Below are 19,576 nucleotides of genomic sequence, written 5' to 3'. Positions count from 1 at the left end.
GCCCACAGTCCATCTCCTGCCAAGGGCCAAGTGCTGCTCTGACCACCCAAGGATTCTCCCCACACAAGCGCCTCCAGGTGACCCTGACTCCTGACTCTGGACCCTTCTGCCCCACTCTGCCCTTCTTAAGGGACTGGGAAGTCCCTAGAAGCCAAAGCGTGGGTGTTGACGCCCAGACATCCTCAAGAGCCAAGGCTGTGCGGGGGCTCAGGCCTCAGCCCCCAACCTGGCTACCATGGCGCGGCGGCTCCGGGGTGAGCTGGCTGCCTTCTTCTTTGAGTATGACACACCCCGAATGGTGCTGGTGCGCAACAAGAAGGTGGGCATCATCTTCCGTGTAATCCAGCTCGTGGTGCTGGTCTACATCATTGGGTGAGTCGGGCCTCCCTCCTGTCTCCTCTTGCATCAGCCCCATCATCCAGGCTCTGGGATGCCCTCGTTCCCCCCCACAAATTCCTCTTTGTCTCTATCAGCTGTTACCCTTCCTGACAAGCCACAGTGCTATTCAAACGAAATGGACCTGCTAACTAACTGTCAGAGAGGGGACACTGAGGCAGAGCAGGGAGACCCTGTCCTGGATCATATGGCCAACCAGAGGCAAAGCTGCTGGTTCTGAGAGACAGACTCGCTGGTGACTGTTCCCTTAGAGCTGGGGTCCTCCCTTCTACCTCAGACTTCCCAGCCAAACCAGGCCACTGCTAAGAGGCGAGGTTGTACCCCATTTTACACTTTATATAGAATGAACAGGCCCTGGTCCTGCCTACCTTACCTAAATTAGAAGTATCCTGGGTATTTGAGACACTCTCAAATGCAGAATTCCTGGGGCCATAATGGTGCCCTTTGGGCAAATGTTGGAGGGGCAACTCTGGTCCCCAGGACAGCAGCTCCTTCCTGGGCATCTGGGGACACAACCCACTGTCCAGCATTGCAGGGTCAGAAGCAGGTTCAGCTCCCCCTGCAGTTAGCTGTCCCGGGAGCCAAGAAAAGTCTGGCATGAGCTTGCACATACATGTTTCTGTGAGCACACATGTATGTGGTATGTGGAGCAAGTGTGTCAGTGGAGGTGCCCGTTGTGTTTGGGTGTGTGCTCAATGGGTGGGGCTACTAGGTGTGTCTCTGGGGCTGGTGCCATGTGTGCATGCCCTGTGGCTGAGGTGTTGAGGTGGCTGATGTGTGTGCCCCTGTGTGAAGACCATCATGTCCATTCATAGTGACTCCTGGGGGCCACTAAAAGGGGCTCAGTTCCTGCTGGGGGTCTGGGAGTGAGAGCAGCCCCAAGCTGACTTTGTTGTGTGATTCTCAAGGCCCTGCCCCTTTAGTCTCCAAGTCTTCTGATTCATTTTTGCTGAGGGGCTAAACCAGGACTGCTGACTGGGCCCAGGGTGGGCTGACCAGGAGGCCAAACAATGGTCATGTTGTCCTGGTCCTCCCGGGGTCTTTGCATCACAAATGGCCTTCCTTCTGTCCCACCATTAGCCAAACTCTCGACCCTCCTGGGAAGACCCTCCACACCTGCCCTTGCCTGAAGATGTTTGAACGTCATCCTCACTGTGGCCCCTGTGGTTCCCTGCTTCTGTTTTTCGGGTTGGCACTAGGGGCAGCACCAGGACCTTGCAGAGGGATCCCAGAGCCCAGAGACCTCCAGGACCCCATTCAGGGTCAGTCACTGACTGTCAGAGGGAAAGGGACAGTCCTCCCACATCACCCCTCCTAGCTGCAGCAAACACCCCAAGTGGCCATCCTGAACACACTCCTCCAGTGAAGGGGACCTCACTACCTCTCTCCTTCTTTCCTTTCCTCCCTCCCAAGATGGTCTACCCAGTTTCCAAAGTAGATGCAGGCATCTGTCCTCGGTGCAGCAAGCCTCAGAGACACTGAGTGCTTAGCTGAGCCCTCACAGTTAGTAGGAGGCCGAATCCAGCAGCACAGCTCCAAAGTTGCCTTTGATATCCTAGAAAGGAAGCAGCCTCAGAGATGGACACTGACCTGCCAAAGACACTTAGCAGATCCAGGAAGACAAGGGCCCTGGCAACAGCCCCCCAACCCTGCCCCCAAGCCAAGAATCAACCCCCCTTCCCATCTGCTTGGGCTGTGGCTCCTGCTGTCTCTGGCGCCCTCCTCTGGCCACAGCCCTCACTGCTCTGACCGCTCAGCTTGAGCCCACCGGGAAGATCAAAGCCTCACCCAGAGCCTGGACTTGGTTTCAGCATCTCATGCCTCAGTTTCCCAATTTTTCCACCGGCCAGGCCTCAACAGTTTGCTCTTTCCCGAGGAGGGGAGGGCCTTTCCTTAAATACCCTCCCTTCAGGCAGATCTTGACTTTCTGAAGGTCTGGTCCTGTGGCCACTGCGGGGGAACAGAGGGGAACCGAAGTCTCAGACCCCAGTGGACAGGGGCGTAGCCCAGATGGGGGCCGGGCAGACACAGAGCCAGAAGTGGACAGAGGGGCAGACATTGAACACAGCCACTCAGATAAAGGCTTAGGAATGGTTAGAGAGTTATAAAGACAGAGGTAGAGAGAGTGAGATGCCGAGAACCCGGACGGGCTCCAAGGAGGGAAATTGAGGCGGTGGTCTCTACTGGTCACACTATTTCAGGAAGAGTTACAGGTGGGTGAGTAGCAGGTGGGCCTGAGGTCCTGGTGGACTGAGCTAGGAGATCACTCTTCTGGGCTGACAGTGAATTTGCAGTGCAGGTGATGGAGGTGGTGCAGTGGGTTGTCATGCTCCCCCAACCAGGCCCATACAAGGGGTATGTTGGGACATGTCCTTGCCTGCAGGGCTCTGGTGGGGGCAGGAGAAAGGTGATCTGGCTGTGACACACAGGAATATCCAAGGTGATTCGCGAAGGCTGTTTGGGGAGGGGAGCCTGGGGAGGTTCTTGGAGGAGGTGACAGCGGTGGAACCAGCTTTGCCCAAAGGCCTGGGACTGTGGGCCAGGCAGGTCAGCTCTTGGCTTTTCCCAAGTCCTCCCAGGACCTTTTCTCATCTCATCCCTAACCCTTTCCCCGGATCCCCATGCAGAACTCTCAAAAGTACACGCTTCTGAGAGCTCCAAAATAGATCCTGAAGCACACCAATTGGGCCTGGATATGAGTTATTGCTGGGGACACTTCTATAGCACCTTCCCCATGCCCAGTGCTGTGTCAGGCTCCATGGGACAGAGGTGGGGCAGATAGGGAGGGAGGAGCTTAGGATGAATTGGCCAGAACTCCTTTGCTTCCTAGTGACAGAAACCCAATCAAAATGCATTTGGAATGACAAGTGGGGCCATTGCTGGTTTTGTGTTGCTAAAAAAGTCAACATGGGCTTCAGGCCTGGCTGGATCCTCCATGATGAGGAGCAAGGTTTATGGGGAGTCGAGTTCTGGTAGGTCCATTTGAGTTCTCCAATGAAGCAAGCCAGCATCTGTCTCCTCTTCTTGGCTCTGTTCCCTGCATGGAGATTTCATTCTCAGACAGGCTCTGTCCCTGGAGTGGGAAAATAGCCAACAGTAGCTCCAGGCCGGTACCCCACCTGCTCTACCATCTCTGTGGCATACATTCCCAGGTCCAATTCTGAGTGACTGGGGTTGGGTCATGTGCCTAGAACAGATCCAATCCGTGTAGCCAAGGAGATGGATTGTCCTGATTGGTGGAGGCTGGTTATGTGCCCGCCCACATCCTGGCATTTCTGCTGGAAAGCAGAGTGTGATCAAATGTCCTGGGGCAGGAAAGAAACAGTGAGTCACTAGGGTTTGGCTGGAAGAGCATGAAAGGAGCCAAGGGAGAGGAGGGGGGTGGGAGTGTGGCCACTTGCTCAGGCTTCTAAATGCTTCTGAACTCCATGGGCTTTCTCCTGCAGGCAGTGGGGAGACACGTAGCTGCCTAGCAGGGGGAGGCCTGGAGCAGGCAGGCACTGGGGTGGGAAGGCAGAAGCAGGACAACTGTGAAAAGGTAGCAGTGATGAATGGAGAGGACGAGGCTGTGCCAAGCATGGAAGCCAGGAGTCATCATCCTGGCTGACCCATAGCTGGGGAAGCTACTGCTCAGCTTTGCCCATCGCTGTTGCAGGGGGACATGTGTGCAGCATGGCCAGACTTTCTGAGTTCTTAGGAGAAGTTGGAAATTTGAATTCATGGGGAAAGGAAACTCTTAATTTTAGAGGTTGGTGACTCATTCAAAAAATTTAAGGACACAAACAGTCAGCTTGACTTGCCAGTAGATTGCATGATTACTAACCTCTGCCACCTCAGTGTGAACCCCGGCTCTGAACTCTGTCCTTTCCAGGCCGGGAGCCTTCTCTGGCCCTTCTCCAAGGCTGCTCTGCCCTATAGCATAAGCCTGCTGTGGTCGGTTCCTGCTTGTGGCCTGTGGTTACAGCCTGTGCTCCACAAGTCACACGGTCTGTCCTCCCAGCCCCGTGCCAGGGCTGCCCTTCATCTATCCAACTCCTCTCTCAGCCTCCACACAATGAAGCCCTCTGCATCCTAATATGGTAGCCAAGGGGGGCCAGGACGGATAGGGGACCCAAAGAATGTGGGTATGAGAGAAATGGAGGGCATGGGGTTGATACCCAGGCTCTGAGCTTGGTACAAGAGGATTGGCACAAGAGGAGCAGTTTCTGTGCAGAGATGAGGCCTTCAGTTTAAGCCAGTTGAATTTTTGTTTTGAGATATAATTCACATGCCATGACGTTCACCCTTTCTAAATATACAATTCAGTGGTTTTTAGGATAATCACAAATTATGCCTACATCTAATTCAAGAACATTCTCACTGTTCCAAAAAGAAACCCAGTACCCCTTGACATTCTTACCCCACCCCTCACACTGTTCCCACACCCTACTTTGCCTATTCTGGAAACTTCATATAAATCAAGTCAAAGAATACATGGACTTTTATATCTGGCTTCTTTCATTTCTTAGCATAATGTTTACATGGCACATCCATGTTGGTTGCAGCATGGATCAGTGCTTCATCCTTTTTATGGCTGCATAATATTTCATGGTGAGGATAGATCACATTTGGGTTTATCCACTTGTAAGTTGATGGGCATTCAGAGTATTTCCACTTTTTGCCTTCCATGCACAATGCTGCTATGAGTGCTTGTGAACACTTTTTGGTGTGGACCTATGTTTTTATTTTCTCGGATATGTGCAGTCATGTATTGCTGAGTGATGTTTTGGTCAATAACAGACCACATATGTGGCAGTGATCCCTATGTGCCTGTACCACCTAGTCTAGATGTGTAGTGGGCTATGTCATCTAGCTTTGTGTAGTCACACTCCCTGCTGTTCACACATTAACAAAATCACCTAGTGGTGCATTTCTCAGAATATTCCCCCATTATTAAGCAACCTATGTTTGTACTTAAGAGTAGAATTTCTGGTCAAATGGTAATTCCATGTTGGACTTTCTGAGGAACTGCCAGACTATTTTCTAAAGGGTGGGGTTGAGTTGGAGGTACCTGTGAGGTGCCTGAGGGAGGGCCACCTGAGGGGAGGATGTGCATGTCCCCAAGCCGTGGGTGTTAAAGACATGTATAGAACCGCTTGATTGATGTAAGTCCCTGGGTGCGGAATTTTTGTTTGTTTAGTTCACTTCTGTGTTTTTAGTGCCTAGCCCAGTGCTTGGCACATGCTAGGGGCTCAGTAAATAAATATTTGTTGAATAACTAAACATGCAAGTGATATTTAGTCTCTGGGGAGACTGCAGAAGGGGAGATAAGAATCTGGGGACATAGTGCTTCTGTAAGGGCTCACGAAGGGTTCTGCCTGGCTGAGAATGGAATCCGGGGTGGGAGTGGGGGGCGGGAACAGATCTACATCTACAGGGGAATTAGCAAAGGGGAGTAGAGACAGTGAATAGGTTTATTTAGGAGGTGCTTACTGCACGCCAGGCACTGTTCTAGTTTCCTTAAAGAGAACTTGTGGGACCATCCCTCAGACCATCACCTAGACCCTCCTGCTCCCTGGGGCTCAGTCCAGGACTGAAAGCACTAGTGGGCCTTGCTGATATTTGTTGAACTAGCAGCCTCTTTGAGGTTGGTGCCATTAACTTCACTTTACTGAGAAAGCTGGGGTTCAGCTGGGACTCAGGTGGGTGAGGGACCATGCTGGGACCTGAGCCCTGGCGTCTGTGACCTTTGCCCACTCCACGATGTGGACTCTTCCCTGAGTGGTGACTGAAGGAGAGCCCTGGGACAAGGCATTACCAAGGACATGGGGGAAAGAATGGGAAAGGGAATTTCTGGAAGGGGAGGGACTTCTGAAGATGTCAATGACTTTGGCTTCATGGCAGGTCAAGGCAGACACTTGCACGATAATTCTATTATTAGGACGACGGTCATAGATGCTGGACTTACTTTTCCCCCTGACCCCCACGACTTAGAGCCCAGGAGGGCAAACATAGCCCAGAAAGGTTGCATGGGCCTGGAGCACTGCCCACTCAGCTCTGCTCCTCTCTGTTCCCAGCTTCCGCAGACATGCTGAAGCCGGCCTGCTCAGAGGAGGGGCCTGCCCTGGGCTCTGCTGACTCAGAACTCAGATTTCCCTTCTATATTGTGAGGAGCTGGTACTGGACAAAGAGTGAAATGCTGCTGGATAGCAAGGATGGGGGTGCCAAGAGGTGGTCTTTCCCACGGTGGGGGGTGTTAGAACATGGAACAACTTCCCCCACCCACCCACCCCTCTTGCAGCTCCTTCGAGCTTGGGCATGGAGTCAGAGGCCTATCCAGGAGGAAGGAATCTAAGGCGGGTGGGTATATGGGTGGTGCCCCCTTCCTCCTGATGGGACTGGAGGCAAACAGCAGGCTGGGGACAGCAATTTGGGGGTCTTTGTCACGCTTCATCTGTTGCCATCTGGGACCTGCAGGGGGCAGCAGTGACCTTGCTTAGACTTGCAGGGAGGTGGCTTCACTTGAGTAATGGGCTGGGGGAGCAGCTTGGAGCAGGATGGGAGGGGACTGTGGGAGAGGGCAGGAAGACCTGGTGGACTGCCTTCCTGGAGCCTGGAGCAGGGAGACAGACAGTCCCCAGAGAGCCAACACTGACTCTGGCCCTAAGAGGCCTGGGAATTTTGGGGTATGGAAGAGGGGTTTTGAGCTCTGCTTGGATAGGTGGGCTGGGAGCAGGTAAGGGTGGGGGCATAAACACACCTGCCCACAGTCAGACGAAGCCCAGGTATACTAATAGATTGGGCCTTGAGTAACACAATTACTCAGTGATGGGCACTTTGGGGAGACAGACACACAAACACAGACACACAGACGTACACACACACACACACACACACACACACACACACACACACACTCTGAATCTCCATGAAGAATCTTTCCTGAGCAAGGGACCACTCCAGAGAAAATGTCTGGGATTCTCAGTTGTAAGCAACAGAAACCAAACTCAAACTGGCTTAAATAAAGGAAGAGGATTTACTAGCTCATGTCACTGAAATGCCCAGAAGTAGATTTTCATGCATGGTTCGGGCCTGGCTGGATCTAGGTGCTCAAGCAATATTGTCAGGAATCTACCTCTCTCCAACTCCGGGCTCAGCTTTCCTCTATATTGGCTGTATTCTCGGTCCTGCTCTCTCTGTGAGCTGGCAAAGATGACTAACCATAGTTTTGGTCTTATAGCTAACTTCCTTAGCCATGCAGAAGACAGGAAACCTCTTTCTGAATAATTCCCAGAAAAATCCTGGCCCCTGAATAATGAGCCCATCTTAAACCCATCACCATTGCTAAAGTGATGAACCATTGATTTGCAAGTCTTGATCATGTGCCCATCCCAGGGCTAGACGGGAGCTGGACCCATTGAACCTCCCAGATTGAACATAGAGAGCCCAAAGGAACAAGGGTTTTTGAAGTTTCATTCTGAACCACTCCCACAAGGGCCTCAACTAGAGGCCTAAAGCGGTGGACCCTTCAGAGGCTGCTTGCCACCTCTGTTGCTATCTATTCCCCCTTCCCAGAAACTCCCAGAATGGTTGAGATATTAATAGCTAATGTTTCTAATGCCCTTACTCCATGTCAGTCCCCATTGAAGTGCTTTAACCTGCATTAACTCACTCAACACACAAGTACTCTTGGGACTGTTGTCATTATTTCCATTCTAGAGATGAGAAAACCGAGGCACAAGGAAAGGATTGAATAGCTTGCCCAGTCACACAGCTGTGAGTAGTGGGACTGGGATTCAAATCCAAGCTATTGAGACCAAGCTCTCTGCCAGGTGCACAGCTGTTTCTGGGTGCAAGGACCTCAGGAAGGAAGGAGCACTTTGGGGTGAGGATTGAGGTCCAAGAAGCTTGACCTACAGGTTCCAGAAAATCCTGCTCTTAGAAAAGGATCAGAGAGGATCCTTCAGTGGATATCCTCCCTGGGAGTTACTTTTTTCATAGTGAAGACAATGGTGGAACTTCAGGCACAGGGGGTGGGGAGGGCTAGGCGGGGCGCGGGGCTCTCTGCCCTGCAGTCCAATTTGTAGCCTTAGGAGTGAGAGTGGTCAAAGATGCTTCTGGGGAGGGGGAGAGAGATGACTTGACCTGTCCAGCTGGTGCCATCCTTGAACAGCCCCTCTGCTCCTCACCGCCACAGGTGGGTGTTTGTCTATGAGAAGGGATACCAGACCTCGAGTGGCCTCATCAGCAGCGTGTCTGTGAAGCTCAAGGGTCTGGCGGTGACGCAGCTCCCGGGCCTGGGCTCCCAGGTCTGGGATGTGGCTGACTACGTCTTCCCAGCCCAGGTGAGCTGACGCGGGGGCACCTCCCGACCACAGGGCCTGGTTCAGTGTGGGGTTGGGATCTTCCTCACCTTTTTATGGGGTAGAGAGGTCCCCCAGCTCCCATCTCTTTCTGGGCCTCAGTTTCCCTAACTGGGGATGAGGGACAGCCCTGTAATATCACCCCACACTGATATCATGAAATGGGGAGTGTCTTGTGGGTTCTAGGATCCTCCTGCATCGGGGCTGGGGTTCTCAGGGCTGATCTCCCAGCTCAAAGCCCTATCCCCTCCATCCCTCACTTCCAGGGGGACAGCTCCTTCGTGGTCATGACCAATTTCATCGCAACCCCCCAGCAGGTTCAAGGTCACTGTGGAGAGGTGAGGACTCCTACGCATCCTCCCTTTCTTGGACCCACAAGGGAAAATAACATTGGAGAGGAGGTTCCCGTGTGCATTGGAGGTGAAGCTGGGTAGACCACGGTGGTGGAATTTCGGGCATAGAGCCCCACAAATTGTCGGTCCACCACTGGCAGTGCTGAGCCTTTCTTCCGGTTGTGTGCCGGAGGGATGTTGAGCCTCAGGACCCTACAACCGCAGCCTTCCACCTTCCACCTCCTGTCAGTTGTCATTGGCAGTGGGCAGCTAGACATAAGCCCAGGGCTGGGGGCTGGTTGGGAGAACACTGGGGGAAGGAGTCTATGAGCATGCCACCCCAAGGGGTTCTGAGACTCTGCCCCACAGCCTGGGGTGGAAGGGACTTTTCTCAGAACTCCACCCAGCAGCTCTCCCCTCCCCCAGAACCCGGAAGGGGGCACGTGCACCAACGACAGCAACTGCATCGCAGGAAAGGCAGAAAGGAAGGCCCAAGGTGAGACCGACCTCCTCCTGCCCCCTCTCGAGCCTCTGTCAGCTCCAGGCTTCCTCCACTGGGAGGCCCTTCCTGCTCTCACCTCCTACCGCCCTGACCTCAGCCTGCCCTGTCCCAGACCTGGTCACACCTCTGTTCTCAGCCTTCTCTTAGGTGCCCCATCACTGGGAGCTCCTAGGGGTGGGATCTGGGGGCCTCCTCTGCACCCCAAGCTTGGAATGGGCACCCAGGGGTTCCTCTCTTACTCCAGGCATCCGTACTGGCAAGTGTGTGGCCTTCAACAACACTGTGCAGACGTGTGAGATCTTTGGCTGGTGCCCTGTGGAGGTGGATGACAACATCCCACGGTAACACCCCGTCCCTCCAGGGGGCTGAGAGCAGGGTCCCCAGTCAGACAGAGGAGCCTCTGGACCCGAGCACCTGGTGGGATCTGTCGTCCCTGTTTCTGACCTCACCCTTACCATATTGCCCCTGGTCCCTGGTCAAGCAAGGGGCCCAAGAGCTCATCATCACAGTACACCTGCCCCTTCTCTGATCCAAGGCTGTAGGCCACCCCCTAGGTTCTTACACCCCCACAAGCTGTGTGACACTCTGGTGGGCACTCAGGCAACTCCCAGCAGGGGGTGGTGAGTGAGTGTGGTCTCCTCTAGGCCTGCCCTTCTCCAAGAGGCCGAGAACTTCACTCTCTTCATCAAGAACAGCATCAGTTTTCCACGCTTCAAGGTCAACAGGTTGGTGGGAAACATGGGCAGAAATGCAGGCAGCTCCCCAAGGTTACTCCTCTGGTCTCAATTGTCTGCCTCCCTTCATTCCTGCCAATTTCACTCTGGAGGGAGATCCCGGGCTGGGCCTGGGGTGGGCTTCCTTCAGTCTCCAAAGACAATGGAAGGGGTATTTCTGGAGCCCATGAGGGGTCCCCTAAGTTTTGGAGCATGGTGGGCACCTTCCCAGCTGGCATACTCCTGCCAATGCCCTCTGTCCCTATAGACGCAACCTGGTGGAGGAAGTGGATGCCAAATACATGAAGACCTGTCTTTATCATAAGACCTTGCACCCGCTCTGCCCTGTGTTCAAGCTTGGCTATGTGGTGGAAGAGTCAGGCCAGAATTTCAGTGCCCTGGCTGAGAAGGTAAGATGCAAGGCCCAGTTAACCCCTCTCCCACAAATCTCCCATGATGTGGATCAAGTATGTCTCTATCTCTATCTATCTATCTATCTATCTATCTATCTATCTATCTATCTATCTATCCATCCATCCACACCGTGGCTCTATCCCCAAACACCAGGGGACCCTGAAGGTCAGGCCTGTGTCCTCAGCAGGGCCTGGCATGGCCCTAACAGAGGAGGCACATAGAATGAATGAACATGGGCAAATGTTGGTGTCTGGACAGCTGCTGGGGTCCCATTGTTTTTTGAATATTAGATAAAAACAGCTTGAATCCTATAACCCATGACCCTGGGAAATCCTGTGCCCTGCTCAGGATTCCAGGGCATGCCAGAGGCTAAGATCCTCCATCACCTGTGTTCCAAAAGAAGTAGACCCTTGCAAGGAGCATGGTCCTGGGTTCAAACCCCAGCTCCACCTCTTATCTTTGCTGTGTCTGAACTTTTGTATCTGTAAAGGGGGGGTCAATCGTAATTGCCCTCTGTGGGGTTATCTTGAGGATCAAGTGAGCTCAGGCATGGGACACACTTCAGCACAGCCTGGCACCTGGCAGCCCTCTGCAGGGGTCTGGCTCCTGCTCCAGCAGCCGCCTATCCAAGGATGGAAATCAGCCTTTTCCTGGGATATCACTGTCATAATGAAAACTCACTCACAACACATTTGTTCAGAACAAGGATCAGCAAACTTTTTCTTCCAAGGCCAGAAAGTAAATATTTTCCACTTGGGAGACCGTATGGTGTCTGTTCTAACTCCTCCAGTGGACTGTTGGAGGGCAAAGCAGCCATAGACAATATGTAAACACATTTGACCCTCTGGCTTCAGGGGATTGACATAGCACACCAGACCAGAAAGCTGAATGCTAGAGCTCCCTGTTCCTAAAACTCTCCCTGCCACCCCTCACTGGGAACTGTTCACTAATCACCCTCATCTACAGGTCCAGACTCCCTACTAGTTTCCCAGCTCCGAGTCTGCTCTGATCACCTCCCAACTCTTCCAGGGTTCAGCGCCCCGCCCCCACACCTGGCCCTGCCCCTTGCCTTACCCAGAGTTTTTTTTTGCTTTCTCAAGTTTTCTTTTCCCAGCCCATGTTTTTACAGACTTTTTAATTCAACAACTATTTTCTTGTCTCCCATACTATAATAAGATAGGAACTAAGGAGCTGGTGACAAATGAGACGGATAGCCCCCCACACCTCATGGAGCTTATAGTCTTAGCGGAAATGGGTTAATAAATAATTACACAAGGGCCTCCCCGGTGGCGCAGCGGGTTGAGCACAGTGCTGTGAAGCTGTCCACAGCCTCTTTAGCATGGGTTCGATTCCCGGCCGGCCAGGGAGATTCCCACATGGCGTGCAGACCTCTCCTGTCGCGCCCGCTTCTCCCCTCAGCAGTGCACTTCAGTCCTTCTGCCTGTTCTGCTCCCTGCTCTGTCTCTGATGGATTCTCTCACCCTTCTGCACCTCTGGCCTGCACCCCAGTGCTTGTATAAATAAATAAATCTTAAAAGAAATGAAAGAATGAATGAATAAATAAATAAATAATCACAGCAAATATCATTGCAATGTGACAAATGTTCCCAAAAAAAAAATAGAGAACAACAGGAAGGAATAACGGGGGCATATTTTAGATTGGGGGTGGTAGTCAGGGTAGGTCTCTTAGGGGAAGTAACCAAGGGATGAGAACGAACCAGCCTTGTGTGAATAGGCCACTGCATGTGCAAAGGCCTGAGGTAGGAAGAACTTGGTGTTTTCTAGAAATAGTCAGAAAGGTGGAGAATGGTGGGTAGGAAGTGGGGCCAGTGAGTTGACAGCACCGACACTCTGAAGCAGCTTCTCAGAATCTCTTCTCAAACAAAAAATGTTCCCTCATCAAGAGATTGCTGTGTGATAGGAATTTGATGCTGAACCCTGTGTCTTAAATGCTTGTGTCCTGACAGGGCGGGGTGGTGGGCATCACCATTGACTGGAACTGTGACCTGGACTGGCATGTGCATCACTGCAAACCCATCTACGAGTTCCATGGGCTTCATGAGGAAAAAAGTTTGTCTCGAGGCTTCAATTTTAGGTATTTGCAAGGCCCAGCTGTGCATACTTCCTAGGGGTGCTGTGGGCTTTTCTACTCCTAGAATCACTGGGGGCCAAGTATTCCTGGGGATGGAGGGGAGCAGAGGAGCTGGGAACCTCCTGTCCTGCTGGGACTGGTCCAGGAGGGAGCCAGCTGGAAACAAGGCCTTGGAGGCCTGAGCGCCTGCCCCAGTTCTCAGTGCCCCAGACCACCTGGCTAGGACAGACTGGGGAAGGAGGCGACATCAGGGTTAGGGTAAAAGTTGACTATAGCATTCCTGGAATGCAGTCTAGGGTCCTGTCTAGGATCCCCCGCTATATAATGGGGTTGTAGGGCTCTAAGAACTCCTGCATCCTGATGCTCTGTGCCCAGGACTGTTTTCTATCCCCCTCTCCTGCAATGTCACCCCCTTCCCCAAGGTTTGCCAGGCACTTTGTGGAGAATGGGACCAACCACCGGCATCTTTTCAAGGTGTTTGGGATTCGCTTTGACATTCTCGTGGATGGCAAGGTGAGCGTCCAGTGTGAAGGGCAGCCAGAGGCACAGTTTTGGTTCCTGTGAGTGTCCTGTTGGCATCTATATTTATAGAGACAAGAATTCTGCTCCTAATAACTGATGGGAATGGGTACCTTTGAGGGCAGTGCTTTGCAGCCTGTGACCACACCGCCCCTGCTAGCTTCTTGTATCCAGGGAGGCAGAGCCCAAAGTCAAAACCCAGAGCTTCCGAACAGCAGCTGGGTTTCCGGGGAGACCCAGAGCTGTGGACGGTAGATTTATGGGGGCAGCTAATGTTGGAGGGTGCAGAAGCCCCGTGGCCCCAGGCCAGAAGCCCCATGGCTCCAGGCCTGGTCTTGGGGCATTTAAGGAAGGTCTTTTCAACCAGTGCCCTACTGACTGTTACCCCTGGTCTTTCCTGACCTTGCCACCAGGCTGGGAAGTTTGACATCATCCCCACAATGACCACCATTGGCTCTGGGATTGGCATCTTCGGAGTGGTAAGGGCTGGGGGTCACAGGGTCATTGAATGGGGGTTCCATCACTTTTCCACATCTCAGCAGCAGCAACAAACCTCTCACCTCCAAACTTGACAATAACTGTCCCTCATTACCGCCCCCTCCACTACCCTAGACACATATTATGTTTGGGGAAATCAAGGCCCAGAGCCAGGGCAGGGCAGAGGGGAGATGGGGCAATCTAGGACCCCAAGTCTCTGTAGTAGCCAACCCCCACCCCCCAGGACATGAAGTGTGGATAGTACAGGATTCAGCCAGATCCCCACAATCCGTAGGGACAAGGAGAGATGTGGAAGGTTCTGTAACCCTTTGCCCCCATTCCCATGCCCTGTCCATCGCCACCACACCCTCAGGCCACCGTTCTCTGTGACCTCTTGCTGCTCCATATCCTGCCCAAGAGGCACTACTACAAGCAGAAGAAGTTCAAGTATGCAGAAGACATGGGGCCAGAGGCGGTAAGAGAACTCCCTAAGTTCAGTCCTTCCAAGGCCTCAGACCCATGTGTCTTCATTGCGGGTACGGCTGCTTCCTTGGGGCTGACTTTTACCCCCCTGTGCTTCCACAGGGTGAGCGTGACCCCGGAGCCACCAGCTCCACCCTGGGCCTGCAGGAGAACATGAAGACATCCTGACCCTCAGTCCCCAGCTCCTGAAGGATGCAGTGTGAGGCCTCAAAAGGGAGCCCTGCTGGGATCCCAGCCAGGACAGAGGGCTCTCCTCAGGAGTCCTCCTGTCCTCTCAGGCAGGCAGACACCAAGCTGGCAGCAGCTCAGAGTGGACACTGGCACAGACCTATGCAGTTCTGGGCTCTGGCTCCAACCCTACACCCCGCTCCCCCACCACCACCATAGCAACCTCCCCACTCTCACAATCCTGGACCTGAGCTTTGTGCTTCTCTTCCTAGGTCCTTATCCACCCACGAGCTCAGGGTCTCTACCCCTGTGCTCTCCAGTATGGCACACTAACCACAGCTGACTAAATTTAAATGTAAATTAATTCAACTTCAATAAAATAAGAAATCTAGTTCCTCAAACTAGCTACATTGCAACTGCTAAGCAGACACATGTGGCTAGTGCCTGCCATACCGGGTAACACAGAACATTTTCATCATTATAGAAAGTGCAGATTTCCCAAGGAAGCTTATCAGCAGAGCAGGCACCTGGGCCCACTCCAGACCTCCTGCACCAGAATCTCCAAGGCTGGTCATATGATCCACATGGACAGCAAACTTCCCAGGCCCTTTTAAGCACCTGATTTTAAGAACTGCTCCTGACTGAGTACCAGACTCAGCCTGGGCCTGCATTACCTGACAGGAGCAGGCACTGAGGTGTGTGGTGTGCTCACAGCCACAGGGTATCTTGTGCACACGCCCCCATGTACACACTCACCAGCACGCACACCCTCTCCCATCCACATTGTATTTGAACAGTTCAGGCCCTGCAAACACAATCACCTGGGCACATCTTGCCCCTCTTCCAAGCACAACACATGGTCGGCGCCACATTACCTCCACTATAGATGCTTCTCCCCAAGTGTGTCAGGCCAGGGCAGCCCCTTCTGGCCATGAATCTTTACTCAGCTACCTCTGGTCAGGGTGTGAGCCTTGGCCAAATCCTGGGCTCCCAGCCTATGGCCCTCCCCACTCCCTAGGCCTGCCTGGCTCCTTCTGAATGCAAGGGCTGGGAAAGCAAGGGGTGGAGCACAATAAAAGGAATGAGAACAAATCACTGTCTTCCCAGTCCTCTCTGAAATTCAGTGTGCCCTTCTATGAAACATGGGGCTAATTTGAGCCATCTTTGAAGTCCTTCTGGGTCTGTCAGTAGGTAGTAGAGAGCTGACTCTTCTTATGTCTTGGGCCCAGCTTGGCCAGTGCTGGGACTCAGCTCATCTCTGTCCATGGCCACTATTCTGACATGGTCCTAAACTTTGGAACTCTTCCCAGTCCTCCCCATGCACCCCCCCACAGCTTTGGGAGGCCCTGCTCTGGAACAGTGGAGATCCTCAGAATGGCCTCACAGTAGGCTGGGACTAGCTGTTCCAGGAATGAGATATGAGGGCATCCCAAAAAGGAAAAGGTTTTGAATGGAGTGTCTGCAAGGATTCTTCAGGGGCATGACCTCAGGTCTGGACTTACAGCCAGACAGGGTCTCCAGGCACCTCCCTTACTGCATTCTGTCTAGACCAGCGCTGTCCAGCAGCAAAGATGGAAGCGCATTAAGCACCCGTGGCCATTGAGTACTTAAAATGTGGCAGTGTGACGGAGGAACTTAATATTTTGCTTTATTCATTTTTTTTTGCTTTATTCATTTTTATTTTTATTTTTTTTTAAAGATTTATTTTTTATTTATTTATACAAGCAGTGGGCACAGTCAGAAGCGCGGGAGGGTGAGAGAATTCACCAGAGCCAGAGCGGGGAGCAGAGCAGGCAGAAGGACCGAAGTACACTGCTGAGGGGAGCAGCGGGCGGCAGGAGAGGTCTGCGCGCCATGCGGGACCCTCCTCCAGTGGCCGGGGAGCAGCCGGGGATCGAACCGGTGCTGCAGAGGCTGCGGGCAGCTTCGCAACCCAGGGCTCAACCACTGCGCCACCGGGGAGGCCCCTTTATTCATTTTTAAGGAATTTAAATCACACATGTAGCTAGTGGCTACCACATTGGACAACAGGGCCTCTTTCCCTAAGGCCTTGGGCCTTTTATCCCCCTCCCCAGCCAAGAAGCATCCTTCAGATTTTGTAAGACAGAATTTTACTCTTCTTCCTTTTCTTCTCAAAGACCAGCTATCTTTGCATCTCCTACCCTCTTGAATGAGCAGAAGAGGATTGCTCCTGTATTTCCAATCCTTCTTCCCAGCCCACAGACCTCAGTCGACCTGCCTCACTGCCACATTTCTCCCACTCCTGTATTTACCACCCTCTTCTGCCTCCTCCTGGCCCAAATTCCTCTGCAGCTCTGCCTGCTCTGCCTTTACTGCCCCCATTCCAGAAAGACCAGCTTATACTTTCTTCTCTGTCCCACCCTCTGCAATTGGCTTTCAGCCCCTACCCCACCCCCACATCTAGATGCCCTTGCCAAATTACTAACAGTGTCCTTGTTGCCAAATGCAAGCGGAATCTTCGGCCCAGATCCTGCTTGACCTGTCAGTTTCTGTTGATCAAATCCTCCTTGTTGCCAGTAGCTCATGGGACACACACTTCTCCTGATTTCTCAGTCAACCGGCTATGCAGAGGAAAGACAGACTTCAATTGCAGCTCTACCTTGAATTACTGGGTGTTCTTGGGCAAGTTATTCAACTCTCCAAGGTTTCTCTGTGATCAGGGATAGTAATAGCCCTTACTACGGTTGGGGTAAGATATGCAAAGAGCCTAGTACAGAGCCTGGCATACAGTAGTGCTCTGCATTTGCATCTCTCCTCCCTTTCAATGGTGAAGTCAGCTAGTAGTTCCTGCGTATCTGTTCTCTCTACAGTGAGACTACCCTTGGTGCTTGACTGGGCATGTGGCTGCCTAAAATGAAAGTTGCATTTCCCAGCCTCCTCTTGTATTACCTGATTGGTAATACAGGATCTGCTCATGTTTTTAGCTAATGGAATGTATGTGGAAGTGTCGTGTGATACCTTCTGAGATACCTTAAAAGACAGCTGGTCCAAACCCTTTGCCCTCTTCTTCATTTTTGTCTCCATTCCACTACCTGGAATACATACATGATGGTTGGAGCACTGGCTGCCATCCTGAACTACGTGGACAAGAGTGATACCAAAGGTTCCTGGAGCAGCAGGTGAAAGGAGCCACATCTCGGAGATCTCTGTAGAGCAAAGCTGACATACCAGTTCAGGACTGACTTCCCTGAAGTTCTAGTGTGGGATTTCTATAACTTAAGTCAAAACTGATCCTACCTATCTTTCCCTCTTAAAAGCGAGTGTCCTACAATATTCAGGTTTATATCATTGATGGTCAGGCTGGGAAGATTAGACAAAGGTAGTATTTATTGCCTTTCCTCTAAAATTTGAAGCTTCTTTTCCTGAATATATTATTACTTTGACTCACTATTATTTTAATGAAAAATAACATTAAGAAGTAATAAAAATGCTCTAAATAAAAAAAATTAGTGTACTGTCCTTGACCCTTGTTTTATTTGCTCTGAGTTATCTTTACCCTTTCCCATAGCTCTACCTACAACTATGGATCCTTTCTGACAGCTTCCAAGACTGTCTTACAGGCCCATCCCTCTTTCCTGAACTCCACTCCTCCACTCCCCATTGTCATATCTAATTATCTATTCATTTGACTAACATCTTTTGAGCACCTACCACCATGTCAGTTGGCGTGCTAGATGAGTCAAGCAGAGTCCCTGTCCTGAAGGAGCTGCAGAGGGAGAACAGACAGAAAAAAACACATACCAAGCACAAGAAAGTCCCTAGGTGGGGCTACTGACCCACACTGGGCAGTAAGGAGGTCACAGGAAAGGGTTCCTGTCAAAATGGGCATTGAACCAAGCTCTGAAAAGAGTTGGACAGGCAAGTGGTTAGGACTGAGGTCATGGAGGACTTGACTGGACCTATCCTGGGGGTACCTGTGAACCATCACAGATTCTAAGAAGGAGCTGTCCTTGAGTTTCTGCAAGATTGCTCTGGCTACCAGGTTAAGAAAATGTGATGGGTGTGTCTGTGTGTGTGGTGGCTTGAGACTAGATGGGGTTGGGAGGCCAATTAGGAGGCTGCTGTAGCAATCCAGGGGCTAGATGATGGTAGCCTGAGCTAAAGGGAGGGGCAGTGGGGGTGCAAGGACATATTCAAGAGTCCTCATGGGCAGTGCTTGGTAATGACTGATGGGGCAGAAAAGCAATAGGCTATAGGGACCCTGGGGTTCTGACTCCGGATTGAGACAGGGATGTAGAAGGTCATGTTTTGGGGAATTATATGGGGCTCTCTCTTGGGTAAGTGGTGGGGTGAGATGCCAGAGGATTCACACATGGAGAACTTAGCATAACTAAAAAAAAAGTTGGTGAGCTTGCCAGTAGAGGTGAAGGGCAGAGTCCCAGGGTCAGCCACTGTGAGGATCATGAAGTCTCCCCCATGCCCCACCCTGCCCCAGGGAGGCCGTTCCTGTCCGCTGCTCACAGAGCCCTTCTCCAAACATAAATCTGACTACACCCCCAGCACCCTGTGCTAAACCTCTTCCCCGCTCCCCTACACCCACCCTAGCCAAGGCTAAATTCCTGCGCCTGCCATTCAAGGCCTCTCCCCGCGGCCCGGGCCGCATCTCCAGCCCCGATCTCGCCTGCCCCTCCCCTGCTCCGCACCGAGCCTCGCCCCTCGGGCTCTGTGCTGTCTGCTCGACACCCCTCCCGCAGGCCGGGATTTGGGGGGCGCGGTGGAGAAGGGCTACGAAGGGCAAGCACCCGTATCTTCCAGCCTCCGTCAGGGGGCCCAAGCCGCGGCCTGGAGGGATTTCGGGGGACCCCAGCGAGACCGCAGAGCAGCGTCGGGGGCGTGACGAGGCTCGGCCCCGCCGCAGGGGGAGGGGCCCTTCCTGAGCCACCAAGCTCCAGGGCTCCGCCCCCCGAAGCGAGAGGGAGTCCCGCGCGCTGATTGGGCGGCGCCGGGAGGGGGCCGCGCGCTCTGACCAATGAGTGCGGGCCGAGAGCGGCGGCGGGCGGGGGCTCGAGCGCTGCCGGGAGCCGCGGCGCCGGAGGTCTGGGCTCCGCGAACCCGACCCTGCCGGGGCGGGCGGCCGGGGCGGGCGGGGTGGGCGCGCGTCGCGGGAGCGAGCCGGG

At 52.8% G+C, this 19,576-nt stretch overlaps 1 protein-coding gene across 1 annotated transcript; it reads left to right on the top strand.

Moving 5' to 3' along the window:
- Positions 1-14,816, top strand: P2RX1 (purinergic receptor P2X 1). Its single transcript, XM_037492658.2, has 12 exons — positions 1-372; positions 8,573-8,720; positions 9,005-9,076; positions 9,497-9,566; positions 9,817-9,913; positions 10,217-10,297; positions 10,554-10,695; positions 12,667-12,794; positions 13,214-13,304; positions 13,724-13,789; positions 14,161-14,262; positions 14,373-14,816. Exons 1-12 carry the CDS (start codon positions 236-238, stop codon positions 14,436-14,438), a joined length of 1,200 nt encoding a protein of 399 aa, XP_037348555.1. The 5' UTR covers positions 1-235; the 3' UTR covers positions 14,439-14,816.
- The last annotated feature ends 4,760 nt before the right edge of the window (positions 14,817-19,576 follow it).

This window comes from Talpa occidentalis, unplaced genomic scaffold (genome assembly GCF_014898055.3).
Source record: "Talpa occidentalis isolate TD23 unplaced genomic scaffold, MPIMG_talOcc4v2.1 talOcc4.7, whole genome shotgun sequence".
In the NCBI taxonomy this organism is placed as follows: Eukaryota; Metazoa; Chordata; class Mammalia; order Eulipotyphla; family Talpidae; genus Talpa; species Talpa occidentalis.
This window is presented reverse-complemented; position numbering and strand designations above follow the sequence as displayed.